This window comes from Solanum dulcamara, chromosome 7 (assembly GCF_947179165.1).
Source record: "Solanum dulcamara chromosome 7, daSolDulc1.2, whole genome shotgun sequence".
Classification (NCBI taxonomy): Eukaryota; Viridiplantae; Streptophyta; class Magnoliopsida; order Solanales; family Solanaceae; genus Solanum; species Solanum dulcamara.
The window spans coordinates 47,090,806-47,109,794 of NC_077243.1; the positions used below are offsets into that span (position 1 = coordinate 47,090,806).

At 35.1% G+C, this 18,989-nt stretch overlaps 2 protein-coding genes across 3 annotated transcripts in view; one reads left to right on the forward strand and one right to left on the reverse strand.

Annotated features, from left to right (window-relative positions):
• Nucleotides 1-7,985, forward strand: part of LOC129894255 (uncharacterized) — a 57,148-nt gene extending 49,163 nt beyond the window's left edge. For both annotated transcript variants that reach the window (XM_055969859.1, XM_055969860.1), the window contains one exon: nt 7,504-7,985. In XM_055969859.1, the coding sequence (XP_055825834.1) occupies nt 7,504-7,647 (144 nt within the window). In that variant the 3' untranslated portion in view covers nt 7,648-7,985. The remainder of the gene's footprint in view (nt 1-7,503) is intronic.
• A 9,422-nt stretch (nt 7,986-17,407) lies between these two features.
• On the reverse strand, nt 17,408-18,604 carry LOC129894732 (zinc finger BED domain-containing protein RICESLEEPER 1-like). The gene has a single exon (XM_055970388.1). The coding sequence runs from the start codon at nt 18,602-18,604 to the stop codon at nt 17,408-17,410; it is 1,197 nt and encodes a 398-aa protein (XP_055826363.1).
• Nucleotides 18,605-18,989: the final 385 nt, after the last annotated feature.

The following is an 18,989-nucleotide window of genomic DNA, read 5'->3' on the forward strand; positions in this document are numbered from 1 at the left end:
GAAACTTCATCACATTTATGACATGCAATAAAATGAGTCATTTTTGAGAATTGGTAATAAACAAACCACAAAATGCCATTTTTTCCCTTTTTAGTCCTTGGCAATCGTGACACAATCCATAGAAATGTAGAGTCAAAAGTCTTGAGCAGTTGGGAGAGGGGTATACAGACCACAAGGAAGAAGTCTAGATTTAGCACTTCTACATTCAACACATTGACCAAAAATTTTCGCAACATCATTTCTCAGTTTACGAAAAAAAATTGTTCCTCAAGATTCTCCGAAGTTTTATCACGACCAAAATGATCCATCAAACCCTCATCATGTGCCTCCCTCACAAACAGTTCCCTCCAAGAGCTCATGGGTGCACAAAGTCTCTTGTCCTTAACAAGAAACCATCAAACATGGAATAACGAGTTGAGGGTATCTTCCTAAGTCACCTTTCCCATTCTTACAATCTTGAAAGATTTTAGCAAAAATGAGGGTCTTTGGGATACAATATCTTTAGACTTTGAAAACCCATCAATTAGAAGACAATATTAAGGAAAACATGCTTTCTTGGCAAGGAGGCATCCACCACTACATTTTCCTTCCACTTTTTGAATTCAATTGCATAAGGGAAAGTTCCACAAAATTCAACCTTTTACATGCCTTTTGTTCAACTTTTCTTGGCCCTAGGATGTTTCAAAGATTCATGATCGGTTCAAATAACAAACTCTTTGCGACACATGTAATGTTGCCAATTACCCAATGCTATAATCAAAGCATACATTCAAGATCACACGTAGAATAGTTTAAAGTTGAGCCTTTAGGATTTTCTCTAAAATAGACAATTGGTTTTTGGTCTTGCATCAAAACAACATCAATACCTACTTTGCTAGCATCATATTCAACTTCAAAAATTTCCTCAAAATCAGGTAATTGCAACAATGGTGCGGAGCTAAGCATATCTTTGAAGGTCTTAATGGCCTTTGCTTGCTCCTCGCCCCAAGAAAAGGTTTAATCTTTTCAATTACCTTGGTCAAGGGAATGACTATAGTGCTAAATTCTTTAACAAACCACCTATAAAAGCTAGCCAATCCATGAAAACTCGAACATCACCAATGTATTCAGGAGTTGGCCAATTTCTAATAGCATCTACCTCAACGCCCCTAGAGTTCACAACAAAGCCCAAGAAAACAACTTCATGAACACAAAAAGTACACTTTGCAACATTAGCATAAAGTTGTTCTTGTCTAAGAACTTCAAACACACATCTCAAAGGCTCAACGTGCTCATTCATGGTTTTACTAAGCACCAAAATATCATCAAAGTAAGCAACCAACAATTCACCAATAAAAAGTTTCATCACATGATTCATCAAATGATGAAAGTACTAGGTGCGTTAGTGATACCAAAAGACATCACCAATCATTCATATAGACCAAATTTGGTCTTGAATGTCGTTTTCTAATCATCACCGGGTTTCATCCGAATTTGATAGTAACCGTTCCTAAAGGCAACCTTAGAAAAGATGCATGAACCTTTCAACTCATCAAGCATGTCATCTAGACGGGGTTTTGGGATGACAATACTTTATCGTAATCTTGTTGATAAAATGGCAATTTACACACATACGCCAAGTCTCATCCTTCCTTCGAATTAGGATGACCGAAACTACACATGGGCTCATGCTTTCTCTCACAACTCTCTTGGAAAGGATTTCGTCAACTTGGCTTTGATGTTCCTTTGTTTCCTTCGGGTTGCTTTTAATAGCTGCCTTGTTTGGTAATTGAGAACCCGATATAAAGTCAATTTGGTGTTCAATCATCGTAAGGGGTGGAAATCCCTTGGGGAGCTCCTCAAGAAATACATCCTCATAATCCTATAAAAGATAAGAACGAGAACTAGAAAAGAAGATGAAATATCTCAGGCTTGCCACAACACAAGAGGTTCAATGCTACTGAATCAGTAGAATTTGAGGGTGAAACAATTACTGATCCTGCAACTATTAAGGAGAGCATTCAGAACTTCTGTCAAAACCTATTAAAGTAATCTGAAAATATGAGACCTAACTTTAACCTCCATGAGGCTCCAGGAATTACCAATGAGGAACAAGAATGGTTGCAAAGGCAATTTGAAGAGGAGGAAGTTCTTATCAATATCATGCTTTATGCAAGTGACAAGGCACCTGGCCCAGATCAATGCCCTATGTGTTTCTACCAATCTTTCTGGGAGGTCTTTAGGAAGACATCATGTGCACTTTGCAACATTTTCTTTCTCATCAGGTCTTTAAAGAAGTTTCAATGCCACTTATGTGGCTTTCATTCCTACGAAAATTGGAGTTGTTGCACTAAGGGATTATATGCCTATAAGTCTCATCAATAGGGTCTATAAAACATTGCCAAAGTATTGATAGAAAGGTTGTAAAGGGTACTAAATAAATTGGTGAACACTCATCAAATGGCCTTTATTAATAAAAGGCAGATTATGGACGCTTTTTATAGCCAATGAATGTGTGGATACTAGATTGAAAGGGGAGGTGCCAGGCATTATGCGCAAGCTATATATAGAGAAGGCTTGTGATCATGTGAATTGAGCTTTTTTGCTAAACATTCTCAGACATATGGGATTTGGTGAAAGGTGGCTGAAATAGATTGGCCTTTGTATTAAAACTGTCATACTTGTATATGGAGAACCTGTGAGTTTTTTCCCTTCAAAGAGCGCTCTTGGACGAGGCGGTCCTCTCTCTCCTTTTCTATTCATCATTACCATGGAAGGTTTCAACATTATGATGAGGATTGCTATTAGCAATATGTGGATAAATGGATTCAAGTTTAGCAACAGAACAGAAGTAGATATGGAAATATGTCATCTGTTGTATGTAGATGATACTATGATATTTTTTGAAGTTGTAGCTGAACAAATTTGCTATATCAGGATGATACTAATGTTTTCGAAGCCATTTATGGTTTAATCGTTAACCGGAAGAAAAGTAACCTCTTTCCTATTAAAGAATTGGTGCAGATGGAGGAACTAGCTGGGATCTTGGGGTATAAGGTAGACAAATTAGCAACAGCCTATTTGGGCATTCCATTAGGCAACAAACACAAAGAATTGGTTATCTGGATAGGATTGTGCAAAAGACGAAAAATAAGTTGGCAAATTGGAAGACACAGTACTTGTCTCTTGGAGGCTAAGTTGCGCGGACTCTTCACTTTCGATGCCGCACCCGTGTCGGATTCTCCAAAAATACACTACTTTTGGAGAATCCGACACGCACCCATTGACATTTTTGAAGAGTCCGAGCAACATAGCTTGGAGGTAGGTTCACTTTGATAAATGCAACTGTGGACTCACTACCCACATATGTGATGTCCCTGTTCACCATTCCAGTAATTGTGGCCAAGAAGTTGGAAGATTAAGAAGGAACTTCCTTTGGTTAGGGAACAGGGAGGGAAAGGGGTATCACTTAGTAGAATGGAAGATTGCACAATCACTCACACAAGGAGGCTGGTGGTTTGGTCCTTCCATCATGCCTAGTTGCACAATCATATTGCCAAGGCCTTCCAAGTAGTATGTGACATGCTAGCGTTGGTACTACATCATATAAGATTTCATCTTGGTAGCCTCCAATCTTAAACTTTATCAAAACTTGTCTTTGTACCTTCAACTTCCCACATTCATTTAGCCACTGAAGTTTGTAAGGAGTAGAATGTTTGGTAGTTGAGAGTTTCAAGAAATCCACCAAGTTTGTACTTTCCACATTTGCACAACTCCACTATCAATGATCAAGACAAACATTCTCCTTAATGATACACTTGGAGTAGAAAGATTTTCCTTTTGGCTTGATCATTCATAACTTGACTAATCATGATCCTTCTTGCTACATAATTTGGCATTGTAATCTCCCCTTCTTGTGCCCAAGCCTCAAGCTCAAATTCCTCCTCCTCAAAATCGTCATTTTTTTCTTGGGCAAATCTTCTTGATCACCCTCATCCTCAAAAGTGACTCAAAAAAGTTGCAAAAGTAACCACAACCGTCTGCCAGACTTGACTTGTGGTTGACATGGGGCCGTATGTGGCATCTGCGGTCCCCATGTCACTCTATAGGCTGAACTTAATTCCCGACTTCTGAAATACGGGACGAGGTATGGGCTGCATGTAAACTCTGTGACCTGTAAGTGACTCCGTAGATCGTAGCTTCTGAGGGTTGGAAATGGCAGCGTTCAACTTCTGATGTACGGTCTGATGTACGAACCCTATGTGGATTATGTGGCCTGTATCTGGCTTCTATTCCTGCTGCATCCTGCTAGTCTTGACTTGCCACCAGGAACTGTCTGTACGTTGATTATGCAGACTATATGTGGCTCGGCTTGTTAAGTCAACACTCCCTCCTCCTTCCATTTTGTCCATCAAGGCAATCTTCATGACATGGAACTCTTGAGATGGCATCATAGTATGCTCAAGCTAAATGGTTCGGACTCGGGTGCGGGTATCCGAGACGGATGCGAATCCGAGAGTTGGATTCGGCAAATCTAAATTTTAAGATTCGGGGATACGAATCCGAGTATGAATATGGGTGTAGGGATTCGGCTAAAAATATTCAATATTTTAAAAATATAGTTATAAAGATAAATATATTCTTTCCCTCAGAAAAGAAAAAAAAAGTCATTCAAGACCTTGCACCATTTCTTCTTACAGATCATTGCTACTTTCTACCATAAGTCGGAACATAGCCGCTTAAATATTTAGCATCTCTCTGTTTGGCTTGAAACATGAAGCAACGAATATTGACCAAGAGGGAAAGTATCTTGGTCAAAGTATCTGATATGGGTTGATCGAATCCCGCACCTGCACCCACACCCGCACCTGTCTGATGTATCTGATGTGGTTTGTCCATGGACCCTTGGTCAAAGTATCTGATGTGGGTTGACCGAATCCCAGACGTATCCCGCACCCGCACCTACACCCGTCTCGTGTCGACACGGGTGCGACAACAAATATGAAGAGTCCGCACAACTTATTGCTCAAGCACTTCTATGTTTATAAATAGTTCTTGTGAGGTTAGGAGACCTTGAGTTTGACTCCTTGTAAATGGATTTGATGCAACTTGACTTGCATCAAAATTTCTGTCCTGCTTCCGATTATACAAAACTGACAGCCCACTCAAACCAGCAATTCCAATGTTCTGTATATTCAGATGACCTATTTAGAAATTCTCAACATTTCCTTATAGATTGTCATTCCCCAAATTCATTGGGTCACGTGATCGACACCTAATGTCTTAAACCAACATAGATTGGACATCTTTAGCACACCATATTAAAACTGAACAATTGTATGCAACACATATTGCATTTTATTTTACATGAACATTGGCGCTCTTGGCCACATAACATATATTAAAAATAAGTAAATTAAAGTGAGTTTCATTAATACAGGCCATAAATGTGACCATGTCAAATACAAACTGTACCCAACATTCATATATGAAATCTTTATGACAAATTGAATGAAAATGAATACACGGGACGTAACCCGACTATGCTGCAAAAGAATTACACAAACTGGCCACCCTTGACTGTCCATCTGACTTGCCCAGTGTGTCAACCTCCCATCTTACCCGCACTCGCTAGCACCTTCTAACTAGTCCTATGGTATCATTGTGCTTAGGCAATGCATGGTCAATCAAGTGATAATGAATGGTAAACAGCTAATCAACTATCACATCATGCTGAAAACAATAAGAAGTATCAAACAACATAAAATACATAATGCAACCATCGTGGTCCTAATTAGATACTTCAATTTACCCAACCTAGCTCATGCTTGTCCACTCACGCAAACCAACTGGATGGTTAAAATGACATAAGCAGCACATAACACATGTTTTTAGAGAAAAGCAAACAAATTAAGAGTTGAAGTCTCACTTGCCTGAAATTTGACAGTCATACCTTTACTTGAATCACCAAAAGTCAACCCAAACGAACTTCGATGACGCCAATCTATTCAAATTCATCAGTGATCGGCTCAAATTAGTCTAATGAAACCATTCCAATAATTTTAGGATGCCTTGACGTCAATGTGAACTCTTGGTCAACTCAAACCCAATCCTCGAGTCAAGGTCCAAAATTCGTAATTGAATACATGGACGCATTACCCATTATTTAAGGAATATAATACGATTACCAAAATCTTATTTTGATATTAATCTTTAGGGAGGTCAAATCAATGATTTGCTCTTCTAGGATTATGGTAAAATTACTCAATTTAAGCATTATGATCTACATGATTTCATGGCCAGCCACTTTGAGGTTCCCTCTGAAATGAGGCATGTAATGGAGCCACTACTCCAAATTTTGGTTTCCTAATGACATAAGAAAACAGACTTTTCAAGTGATTAAATTTAAATATTATTTAATGGATGAAAATGGAAAAAAGTTTAATCCTGATCCATGCCGTAACATTATTTTAAATCCATTCAATGGAATTCAATTATAATTATTAGATAAGTAGGAATCATTACCCAAATTTAGGACCAAGCCTCCACCAAAACGGATTCGAAAATTGAGGACTTCTCCGCAAACTTGCAAAAAATAGTTGTCCGAAATTTCAGATCTTTAACATCAGCTAAGCCATAGCAATTGTGGAACATGTCTTCACAATTACGATGCCGCAATTGCGGACTTCACATCACAAAAGCGGAGACCCACTGGATGGACCCTTATGGCAATACCTTCCTTGGCCATCGCAATTGTAGACAATCAACCATTGGTTGACTGTCGCAATTGCAGTCCTTGACTCACTTTTGCAGAGGTCTAGCTTAGAGCCTCACTATGCAAAGGCGACCATTTGGCTGCAAATGTGATGCACCAGCTGACATCAATATCATTTGTTGTGCAACAACTGCATTCTTGTCTGTAATTCATCCAAACTCCTCGAGCCCCTAATTCGAGTATGCCAACCAGTCCGAAAACACGATATAGACCTAACTGAAGCTTCAAATAACACAATAGCACACTAAAACTCAAAAAGAGGGGATAGGTTTTTTGATTTATCTTTTAAGCCTTCCAAATTAAGACCACGTTCCAAAACATTCCTGAACCCTTGGGGTCTTAACCCGAACTATCCCGCTAAGTCAAATAAGGTAAAACCAAGCTATCTTGAATATTAAAGCATGAAATGAAGCACTATTGCTCAAAACTGGGGTTTGAATTGTCACTTTCAGGCTAGTGCACTTGTCTAGGTCAGCCACTCTCGCTGCAGAGTGCATCGTGGGGGAGCCATGGAGGCTTACCTCTCTGTCTCTCTCTGACTGCCATTTGGGATCTTTTAGATATTTTGACACAATAACCTTTTTTCCAACATATCCCAAACACTTCAAATACTCCATGTGGGTTCCTCAACGAATTGAGGATTCTTTAGACATCCGTATGCTCATAAAATTTAATCGTAATTTAAGTTCAAAATTTTATGGGCTTTACATTGATTTTATCATGTGTATGTTGCTTTCCTTATCATGCAGGCAAACAGTTCTGAGGCCATTAAAGTTGATGTTGCTGTAGTGGACCAGTATCTGACAGCGTCTGCTGCTAAATTGAAAGTCCTTTTTCCAGATTGGATCGATGTGACTGCATTCTCTAGTTTTATGTCCACCTATGTTTTCTGAGTTGTTCAAAGGGCATATTATATTTGTCGTCTTCTTCATTTTCTTTTGGTGTGTTGTGTTGTGTGTGTGTTATGGTAGGTTATTTCATACTTTAGCAAGCCTCGTTTGTTACTTTTCAAATTTACTTTGTTAATTCTTTACTAACAAAAGTGTGGTTTGTTTTTAAATTACTAGTTATTGGCATTTGTAGGAGTCAATATGGTATCTGAATTTGTAGAAATATCTTAGTAAAGTAACTTCTGAATTTTTTGGACAATATGCTCGACAAAATATGCACATTCATATTTTCAACCAGGTGAAAAAAGTAAAGCAAAAGTTGACTATTTATTGGAAGTTTATACATGTATCTTTCTCGGATTCATTGTTAGATCCAATACTCAATATTAACCCGTTATATAAAATTCATTTGACTCATATAAAATGGGTCTTTTAGTAAAATAAATTATATTCATGTAAATTGGATTTGCAATTCTCATTAACAAGATATTTTTTATTATTACTAGTTTACTTTGCACGCGCGTCTGACGTTAATCAATAGAATTATATATAATAAAAATAAAATTATTTAAAAATAATAATTGACGTTAAAATAAATGTTATCTCTATCTAACAATAAATAAGAAGAGTTTCACATAGGAAGATTAAAAGTTATTTTAAAAAATGTGAACCTCTTTCTTTGATTTTAATATTTTATTTATTTGTTTTATATACCAAATTTAAATAAGATTTATATATGGTAAAAATGTTGATTTTATAGTTTTAAAGGTTATTACTTTTAATATATTTCAAATAAGGAAAGATTCAATATGTAAATTTTAGTCAATTTGAAAGTCCTAAATATTAGGAGTTCTTACAAATTATAAATAAGTAAAATTTTAATAATTATAACTTTAACTAATTTTAAAGTGTTGAATATTAGGACAACTAAATAAAAATTATACACGCAAGCTTAACGATTATTATCAAAGTTATATTTAAAGTAATAATGTTTTAATATAATGTATAACTTAAATATTTGGATCTGAATGGATAAGGCAACAAGCCAACAATCATTATAAAACTTTAACCTGATATATCCTATTTTATTTGTTGTTTTAATCTTTAAAAGTTCAGAGAAAAGTAAATTGTAATCCGAATAAAAAAAAGTTATTGATTTATCTGTAATAGATTATTAATTTAGCGGTTTTGATAACGATTTTAATTTTTTTATTATCATGCCATATTACTAAAAGCAGAAATTGGGGTCTTTTGGGTCAAAAGAAAAGAGAAGGAGAAGGAGGCGGCATAAAAGTTTGAGGATGTTAATCAACAATTCATACAAGTTATGTTTCAAAAATAATGACAAAGATTTAATACAAGCCCTAAGTCTTCAGGTTGATTACCTCCAATTCGTTGAAAGAATGTATAGTAGAGAAGAAAGTCAAATTGTGAAAAGAAACTGTTGATTACATGTGATTAAACAAAGTTTATCCAACATATAATTATAAAGAAAATCTTAATCTAATTAAACTCCTAAATTTAGTAATATATCAGCAAATCTTATAGCTTTAACGTAAAATTATAAATTTGAAAGAATTATTTACTTATTGAATGTCATAATTGCGATCAATATTCCATAGTTAATTAATATCTAGTGTTTTCTGTCATTATGTGTTTCACAAAAAGAGTGAATTTAATTAAAAAAATTGAAGATAAACATCTAACAATCGCTTTAAAAGTAGCCTCTCGTATTAATTGTCAACTTAAAGCCCAACAAACAATATCATATTCGATCTCTGTCATTCAATTATTGATTTCAATTGTAGATTCCATTGATGTTTTAGAACATGAAAAACTACATAAAAAGAAAAATAGTTAGAATAAATTTTCAATAATGAATCAAACATAGATTATGCATCTTAATCTTCTCCTAAGCCACCACAAGGGGATTTGGAAGAAACAAAAATCCCAATAATAATTTTGTTTAAAAAAACACCAAACAATAATGTTGAGCACAAAGAATTAGCATCCAGCTTATATAGACACCAAAATTCAGAGGTTGTATTTAATTAGAACGCTATTTAATTTTCTTCTACCAAAACAAATTTATGTTAGACAAAAAAATAAAAACACAAATTGAAATACTTCAAACTTTCATACTTCTCTTTCTTGTACTGAGGGGATCCCAACCTAGCCCCCTTATACCCTTACGTGACCAAACCTATCCATATTAAGTTGGCCAATTATTTTAGAAATTATATTCTATTTAATATTTAATATTATATTATTAAATTAATAATATAATAATTGAAGGAAAATAATGAATGATGAAAAATGATTTTGTCTATCAATTATCATATAAAAAAGAACTTTCGACCTGAGATTCGACCCTGCACCCGACTTTTGAACTAGGATCTGACCCTACCTGACCCTAACATCCAACACTAGACTGACCCCAACTTTTGACTCCTGAGCTAGCCCAACTTCTAACTCGAGATCCGACCCCGACATTAGACCATGGATCTGACTTGTGAATCAGGAACTGACCTAGGACCCGATTATGACTTTTGAATTTCGACATAGGATCTGACTCCAACTTTTGATTCGGGATTCAACTTTCAAATCAGGATCCGACCATAAGATTTGACTTTCGAATCGGGATTTGATCCTGACACTCAACCTCGATGATCGATTAATGGCCCACTCTAATACTTGACCTGTGACCCAACCTCAACTCTCGATCTGAAATTCATCTTCGACACCAGATACAAAACCCTACCCTGGCACCTAACTCGGGACCTAACCCTGATACCCCAGAACCAAACCTCGATTATTGACTCAAAATTCGACACTCAAATTGAGATCAGACCCGGGATCTAGGAGTTGGGTCTTGAATCATCTTGAATTTAGAAAAAAAGGTTAATGACAAAAGGTTGTATCTCATTGAATTGTTGATTAAACATCGCCTTTATTGAAAGACTTTATAATTGATAAAATTATCATTTACTATTTTTCTACAATTGACAAAATTGTCATTTACTATTTTCTTTAAATAATTGTTATTTAATTATTATGCAAATACATAGGACTTTGAAATTAATTAAAATTATAAGTATTAAATATTTACTCCTTAAGGACCTAAAATTGGTCTAATATTTAATGGATATTTTAGTCGACCAATATTATTAAACATATAAAATTTTCTACTCATAATTTACTTGAAATAGATTTAATGTTAAACTCCTAGTATTAATAGGATAATATGTACCCTACAATAAACTTTGTCCTAATAGAAATATATTTTGTTTAGTCATAGTATAAAATTACATTTATACCCATTAGTAATTTTTTAGATGAGGAAAATTTAACTTAAAAGGGAAAATAAGTAAATCAACTTTAATGGATATTTTGGTCAATCATCATTTATATTCTTATTTTTATAATAATATAAAAAGATTATTTTTTTAGGAAAATTTATCTAAAATACACAACTTATTTTACCATATTTTTTTAAAATTTCCTACCATTTGATTACAAGAATCTCTACTCTCTCTTAATCTCTGATACATCACTGTACGTGATGTATCGGTCGGATACATCACTTTACGTGATATATCGAGAAGTCGGATACATCACTTTATGTGGTGTATTGGTTGGATACATCACTTTACGTGATGTATCATGATGTACTTGATGTATTCGAAAGTGACAAAAAAGAAGGGATTTTGCCTAATTTTTAAAAGAGTAGGGATAAAGTATAATTGAAAAAAAATCACTATGGGATTTAGGTAAAATTTACTTATTTTTTTAAATCAAACTCGGGCAAAGCCCATTTTATTGAAAATAAAGAAAAATAAATGACTTGGGCCAAAAAGTGACCCGAGTCCGAGCACAACAAATATGAATCCTATTCTAGAAAAGGAAAGAGAATGAATAAAAAAATACCAAACAAAGAAGAATCTATAAAGACAACCAAATGCCTTGTCGGGGACTCACTACTTCTCCGGCGGGGCTTCACTAATAATGCTAAGTTGTATCAAATATCTCAAGTTTGAGGAAATTCTATCAAGGCATTTAGAATCTCACAAATGCCATGAAATCAGACTCGATGAAGACTTCTTTGGCTCAAATGTGGGCATTTTAGCTCACCAAATGTGATGAAGCTATGAATTCTTCGAGCATGCAATAAACCATTGAGAAGGAGCTCAAAACATATAAATCTTCAATGAGCTCCAAAGAACTAATAACATTTCCCATATCTTAGATTTAATAGGTATGAGCTCTCAATGGTTGATTTGAAAAGAAGATAAATAAATCTACCATTCATCCATGAATATTTGAATTCCTTTTTCATTGTTCCTTGTTAGGCAAAGGAAAAATTTCTTGAGGAACCGGAGGAGCTTGGTCTTCATTAGCATTTACCCCTCTTGGGAAAGATGCTCTTCTTGGAGGTATTTTATGAAAATCGCAAAGAACAATCGTTAAGGAGAGAAATTCTTATAGTACACTCTATCGTATGACTTAGATCATGAAAGAAGTGAGGATTTTCTAAAAATGCCCTATAGTCTTCTATTCATAAATGTAGCGCGCTTCATACCTATGAATAAGATTCTACTTGACGCAGGATGTTGGACTCCCTATGGCACTCTCAAACCTTTTGCTCAGATACCAAGTTTGTCACGATCTGAACTAAAGTCAAGACGTGATACGACGATCGAAACCCCGAATCACTCCAACCAAGACTCTACATATCATACATGGACACATACAAGGCATAATAAGCATCAACTTAATAAACTAGAAGAAATTTGCAGAAGTATCATAGACAAGTCAAAAGATAACATAGAGCAATACACAAGACGTCCAATAAGCTTCTATATAGACAATATGTCGAGGCTAACACAAGTCCCTAGCTCACCCTCAATTTAGGAAAATAGTCTTTGACATGAAAGAAATTCATAATATTTCCCTCGACAAATGAGGACTCAACACGATTGAAATGTAGCAACTCAACTCTAACCATGTGAAGGATGTATGTGATTGTCAACCCCTACATTATGATACAATGTAGGCAAATATGCATTATTACATTTGAATGTACTAAGTGTACGGTCATGCCATGAAACGTAAATCATAAGATGCAATGGTAAAAATAATATACATGATATAGAAGAGGATAAGTAAGGTCATGAGAGAAATCATAATGATCAAAGCATGAAGAGACATAATTGAGATAGAGAACATAAAAAAAAACATATGTGGGAGATAACCATAGCCAACATTAAGACCATGAGAGCTATAATATGGAATACGATGATCCCCACATCAAGAAGGGGGGAGGCTACTAGTCAAGATAACCTTTATCTAGTCATTGTCATCATCAAGAGCTATATGTGGATCCACTAATTAGGACATAAAGGTAATCTACGGTGGAAATGTATTTTAAAGGACTAAAAATTGCTACTAAGTCTTAGGTCAAGCCCCCACTTATCATCGTAATAAATTATACTTTCATATAATCATAGCTTTCTATAATAATACTTCATAACATGTTCACAAGAATAGCTCATTAAGGATATCAAGTCACCCATGAAGGATCTCGAGTCACCTTTTACATTTAGTTCATCATCATATAATGTGGGTGTAGGCCTTCCATCATTAATAATTATTTTCATATAACATCATTAGAGTCTTAGGTCACCTTCCTTATTAAGGATCCTAAGTCACTCTCTTCCATAGAGTTGCATGAAACTCATGTTTAGAGAATACACGAATTTACACTTGAATAGTCATACATGAATGAAATATTTATGCATGAATCTTTGTGAGCTAAGTCAACATCATGCAATCTAGTAGTGATTCATGCTTAAATGAGATGTTAAATCATAAATAAAATATAATTCATGCCCTTAAAAGGGTACCTTCTTAGCCAAATATGTAAAAGGGGCCATGTAGGGAAGAACCAGGGCGGTAGCATATTGTTGGAACACCTCCCCAGGACTCAAGCTTCAGAGACCAGGGCCTGGCCGCTGCCCTAGCCCATGAACTCCATAGGGATTGTCTTGGCACAATGGTGGTGCGCCGCCCCAGCCTTTTCCCAAATTATTTTTAGATTTTTCATCGTTTTCATGAGTTTTCATCCCCTATAATGAGATCCTAAGCCCTAATTAGCAATATAATGAATATATATGAAGAATCTTCCAATCCTAAGAAATTATTTATCAATTTATGCCAAAAATAGATTTGAAATTATAAAATATATCATAGTCCATGCAATTGAAATTGGAATTGAGAAGATTCAAAGATGTAAATGAAATTCATGGAAGATTTAAGAAATTCTTGGAAATCCATGGGTGAAAGGTACCCATGGATGAAATCCATATAACTTAAATATGAATTATGAAAAAACTTGAAGATTAATGAAGAAATTGGGAGAATCCTTGTTAGGTGTTCAATGGAGGTCTAGAGAGCTTTTTGTACAAAGAGGATTTTTATGATGGGTGATTAGTGAATGAATGAACAGAATTAAGAGCTATGGGGATTAAATAGATTAGGAAAAAGTTCCAAAACTATCTAGATTCAACCCCCCTTAAAAATAGGAAAAAAAATTAATAATTCCCTTAATGAAAATATCCTTTGACCCATCAATGAATTAACCAATGTTAATTATTCACCTTACTATATCATACTCTATCTTTCTCATACCTGGATATTACATTTAGATTTGCATTGAGTAGCTTGTGCAACAACTTGAGGATTTGATATAGTGATCCCTTTTGTTTATTTGCTTTAGAAGGAAAAGTAGTGCAGGGCTTGGTACGCTTCACAGAGATCACCTTTTGTCAAGGAATAATTGTGATCAGTAAAACACACAACATAGGAAGACAAATGTGAAAGGTTATATAATGGATAAAGCAAAGTACAAAACCAAGAAGTTTTGTCATGACCCAATTTCTCTAGTCATAATAGCGCCTACTACGACCCACTAGTAGGCAAGCCAACCCATATTCCAGAACTGCGAGTAATGGGATATCAGGGTAGAAGAACCACAATTCAATCAAAAACAGTAAAGAAATTCTGTACACATAAACGGTGGAAGCAACTAAATATATATAAACAAAAGATCTCTCTCATAACCTAGAAGTTACAAGTACAAAGCTACTACAAAAGAGTACAAGTCCCAAAAGTGGACCACAGAAATAGAGCTATCTTAAAAGAGAAAGACAGGCAAAATATATGTATAGAAGGAGACGGGTAAATCTAGGATGCAATGTGCTCACCCTCGCCTCTGATCACGACTATAGTTGGCTCGAGTCAATGTCGGTATCCAGTATTCGGACCTGCATCATGAAAGAAAATGCAAAGTATAGTATGAGTACCAAAACAACAGCTACCCAATAGGTATCATAGGCCGAGTGAGCAAGATAAGAAAAGGTAAACTGAAGTGCGAGTAAATGATCACAACCAGAGATCGGGTTGAATTAAATGTAGTTATGTACACAAGCGTACTCAACAAATAAAAAGGCAGAGTCTAACTAAATTTGCTGGGCTCCCATAAACCCGATAGGTACGCTCGTGCACAAGTATATGGTAACCACCTGCACTAGGGGTGCTTATTGGGAGGATTGGACGGATTATTATATTTAATAGTTTGACTTAACGGTTATCGACTTTTAAAAGTACTAATCCGCTAGCCAACCTATAAGATATCAGTTGGATTGGTATCGAATTAGCAATTATCAGACGGTTATCGGGCGGTGTATCGGTGGTATGATAACACATAACAATAATATAATCAATGTCATATGTGAAGTTGTGAACAGATTAACAACAATATATAGGCCTACAGGCTACAGCCACTTAAACTTCACACTTTCACAAATATACAAGCCTACAGAACAGCCACTAGTTCATGGCAGTCAAGATTCAAGAAGAGTCCTAACATTATCAAGGAAGTCAAGAAGAAGCAAATGGCACCTTCACACTTCAGAGGTTCATCCATGTTTAAAAAACTTGTCAAAACTGACTCCAAATTCAACTGTCATTCATGTGGCTGTTGAGCTTGCTTCTCAGCTTCCATGTCATCTATACTACTAGCAACAAGACTTGAGAATACTAATGAACCAACTGGGTTGGCAATAGTGAGGAAATTGTACAAAGCCCCAAAATTCTTTAAGCCAAACAATTCAGAAGCAGCAGCCGGCACAATCGCCCAATGAGCTCCATAACCAAGTCCAACCAAAAGAGTACTAATGTACATAGCTCCAGGCCGACCCATGGCAAAGAAGAAATAACCAAAGGCCATCACGACTTGGGCAATTGCCATAGCTACATGTCTTGGATATGCATTATCCCTGTTTGAGAAGGTCGTGCAAGAAATTAATGAAATTTGAATATTCATGATTAGCAGTATATGAAAGTCCCACCATAATCTATCATCTATTAAATACCATTCAACTAGAGCTAAAATATTTCCTAGAAAGAACAATGTATAAAACTGCAAATAAAAGCAAACAAAAATGCTGAAAGCAAACAAAAACAGATGAACAAATGAAACAGATAATGAAACAAATAAAAGTAAATAAAAATGTTGAAAGCAAACAAAAACAATGTATTTATTTATACTGAAACAAATAATGCCAAACACTTTTGAAATGAACTAAACAATAACTAAAAGCAAATAAAAATACTGAAATAAGAGAAAATTATCTGGTTCTGGGCAGCGAACCTGAACTCGAGCAGAAAGACGAGAACATATATATTTATATGTCAACTACAGTAGGCGTAGGGTATTTTCCAGCGCTGGCTAAATTTGAAGAGAAAATTATCATAATGAGTCGTGTAATAAGTATAAACCATGTACAATAATAATATACAACAAATATAATAAAAAGTATCATTACCTTATTCAATTTGTTCGAGATTATCAAGATGTTCCTCAACGCTAACAGATTGTTGTAATTTTTCACTTCGAAGCCAATCTTGAAGACATACTAGAACTTGCACTAAATTAGGAGTCAATGAACTCCTAAATAAATCAAGAAGATGTCCTCCCGTACTAAATGCAAATTCAGATGCTACACTTGAAACTGGTACAACTAATACATCACGAGCCATTTCAGCAAGAATAGGAAATCTAGTTGAGTTCATTTTCCACCAGTTTAGGATGTTAAATTCTTTACTATCATCCTCAGTTTCTTCACCAAAATATTTATCTAACTCCGTTCTAGCATCCACACCTCTATTCGCTGTTTTATAGTTCTTTAGATCTTTCATAAATGATTCTAAAAGTCCTGTACTTTGGGTACTTACTTGACTGTTAGAAAGCCGGAAGTAGAAGTGTCCAGTGAAGAGCAAGGTGAAGATTGAGAAAGCATGCTGCCTTTTGAGTTGGATTTTACATATTCGCTAAATAATGAAGTCATGTACTTCTTTATTTCTTCTTGTATAAATGGCCCTTTTTTCCCAAACATCTTTACAAGTGCATAGCTAATTGATTCAAGCTTGTAACGAGGATCCAAAATACACGAAATAAAAATTATCTTGTTCATTTTTGCTGGATCTCCCCAATACTTATTAAATTTTTCTTGCATCTTTTTTGCCATATCACTTAAACCAGTGTCTTCGGTTGCCATCAATTGATTCAAATAAACAGCAACAACACAAATTTCAAAAAAATGAATATTTGATGTAACATAACGTGATCTGGATATTTTCAATGTAAGAAGATAAAATATCTCAAGAAATATGGTAATTCTTTTCACATGGACCCAATCACTACTCAAAAGTTCACCAACAGTGATTCCAATTTCAACATAAGAATTTTCAAGTAATGTCTCAGGCCAATTTCACGTGAAGCATAATTTGAAAATGCATTCTCAAATTCAACAGCCCTACTCAACATCAGATAGGTGGAATTCCACCTAGTTGGAACGTCTAAACATAAAGATTTTTTGCAACTAAGTTGTTCATCGTCACAACTTTTTTGAAATCTTTTCAACCTCGCAGGAGACTGCCTAACATATCTAACTGCATGTCTAACACGTTTTATAGACAAAGAGCATTCTTTTAAACCATCCTGAACAATAAGATTCATGATATGAGCCATACACCTCACATGAAGGTGATTACTGTTCATCAAATTAGTTCCCATTTTTGTTAATTGCTTAGACAATTCTTTCACTGTCACATCATTTGAGCTTGCATTATCAACTGTGACAGTAAAGATCTTAATTATTCCCCACTCACATAAGCACCTACTAATACCATTTGCCATATCTTCACCTTTATGGCTAATAATAAGACAAAAATTAAGTATTTTCTTGCGCATGTTCCAATCACTATCGATCCAATAGGCAGTGATACATATGTAATTGATCCTTTGTATAGAAGTCCATATATCAGCGGTAATACAAATTCTCTGTTTTGTTTCTATAAAATACCTCCTCAACTTTTGTTTTTCTTCATTAAATAGATTAAAACAGTCCCTAGTTACAGTACTATGGGAAGGGATCCAAAAATGAGGTTGAACCATTTTCATAAATTCTTTAAAATCTTCTTTTTTGACAAAGCTAAAAGGAAGCTTATCAACTATTACCATACGACATAAAGCCTTCCTACACTCTTCTTGGTCAAATTTCCAAGAGACAACAGCTACATCACATTGACTTCCCCCCAGAATAGATTTAAAGCCTATGGTTGATTGTTTTTTATCAACAAGAGGAGTAGGAAGTTTAGGACATGTCGACAAATGACCAAGAAGAGTCAACGTACCATCTCTTGACTTAAAATAGTCCAACTTATAGCAATGACTACATTTTGCTTTTGTACCTTCGGAAGTTTCAACTTCTATAAAATGATCCCAAGCTGCAGACCTTTTTCTCCTTCTTTTAGCACTAGCTGACAGAGTTATCTCAGTATGACTTGCTGTATTTGAAGCCTCACTTTCACCTATCACCTTATCACTTTGTTCAACCATGCTAGAAGATTAAGAGTTTAAGACTTTGTGTCCCTGTATTTCAATCAACAACCCAAAAATAAGATAAGATATGGATAATCAATTTTATATCAGTAGTTTAATAATGCCAAAATCAGTGAAGCACATACTAAAATTATCATAAATAATCAAAGTAGATGCAAAGTCGATTTAGCACAAAATACTACTTATGCCACTAGTTACATCTCAAGGTTATTCAATGGAATTTCAGTTCATATATACTAAGAGCTTACACCTGGACCAGAATCTATGTTGTTTTCCTCACATCACCCCACATTGTTGGTATGTCCTACTCTGTTTGGTCTATGAAACAGAATCACATCCCCAAGTACTACAAGTCCACAACATGTGAAGTTGAGAACAAGAA

Coding starts and splice junctions, on each gene's coding strand:
- LOC129894732 (XM_055970388.1), bottom strand. CDS start 18,604: ATGGTTGAACAAAGTGATAAGGTGATAGGTGAAAGTGAGGCTTCAAAT.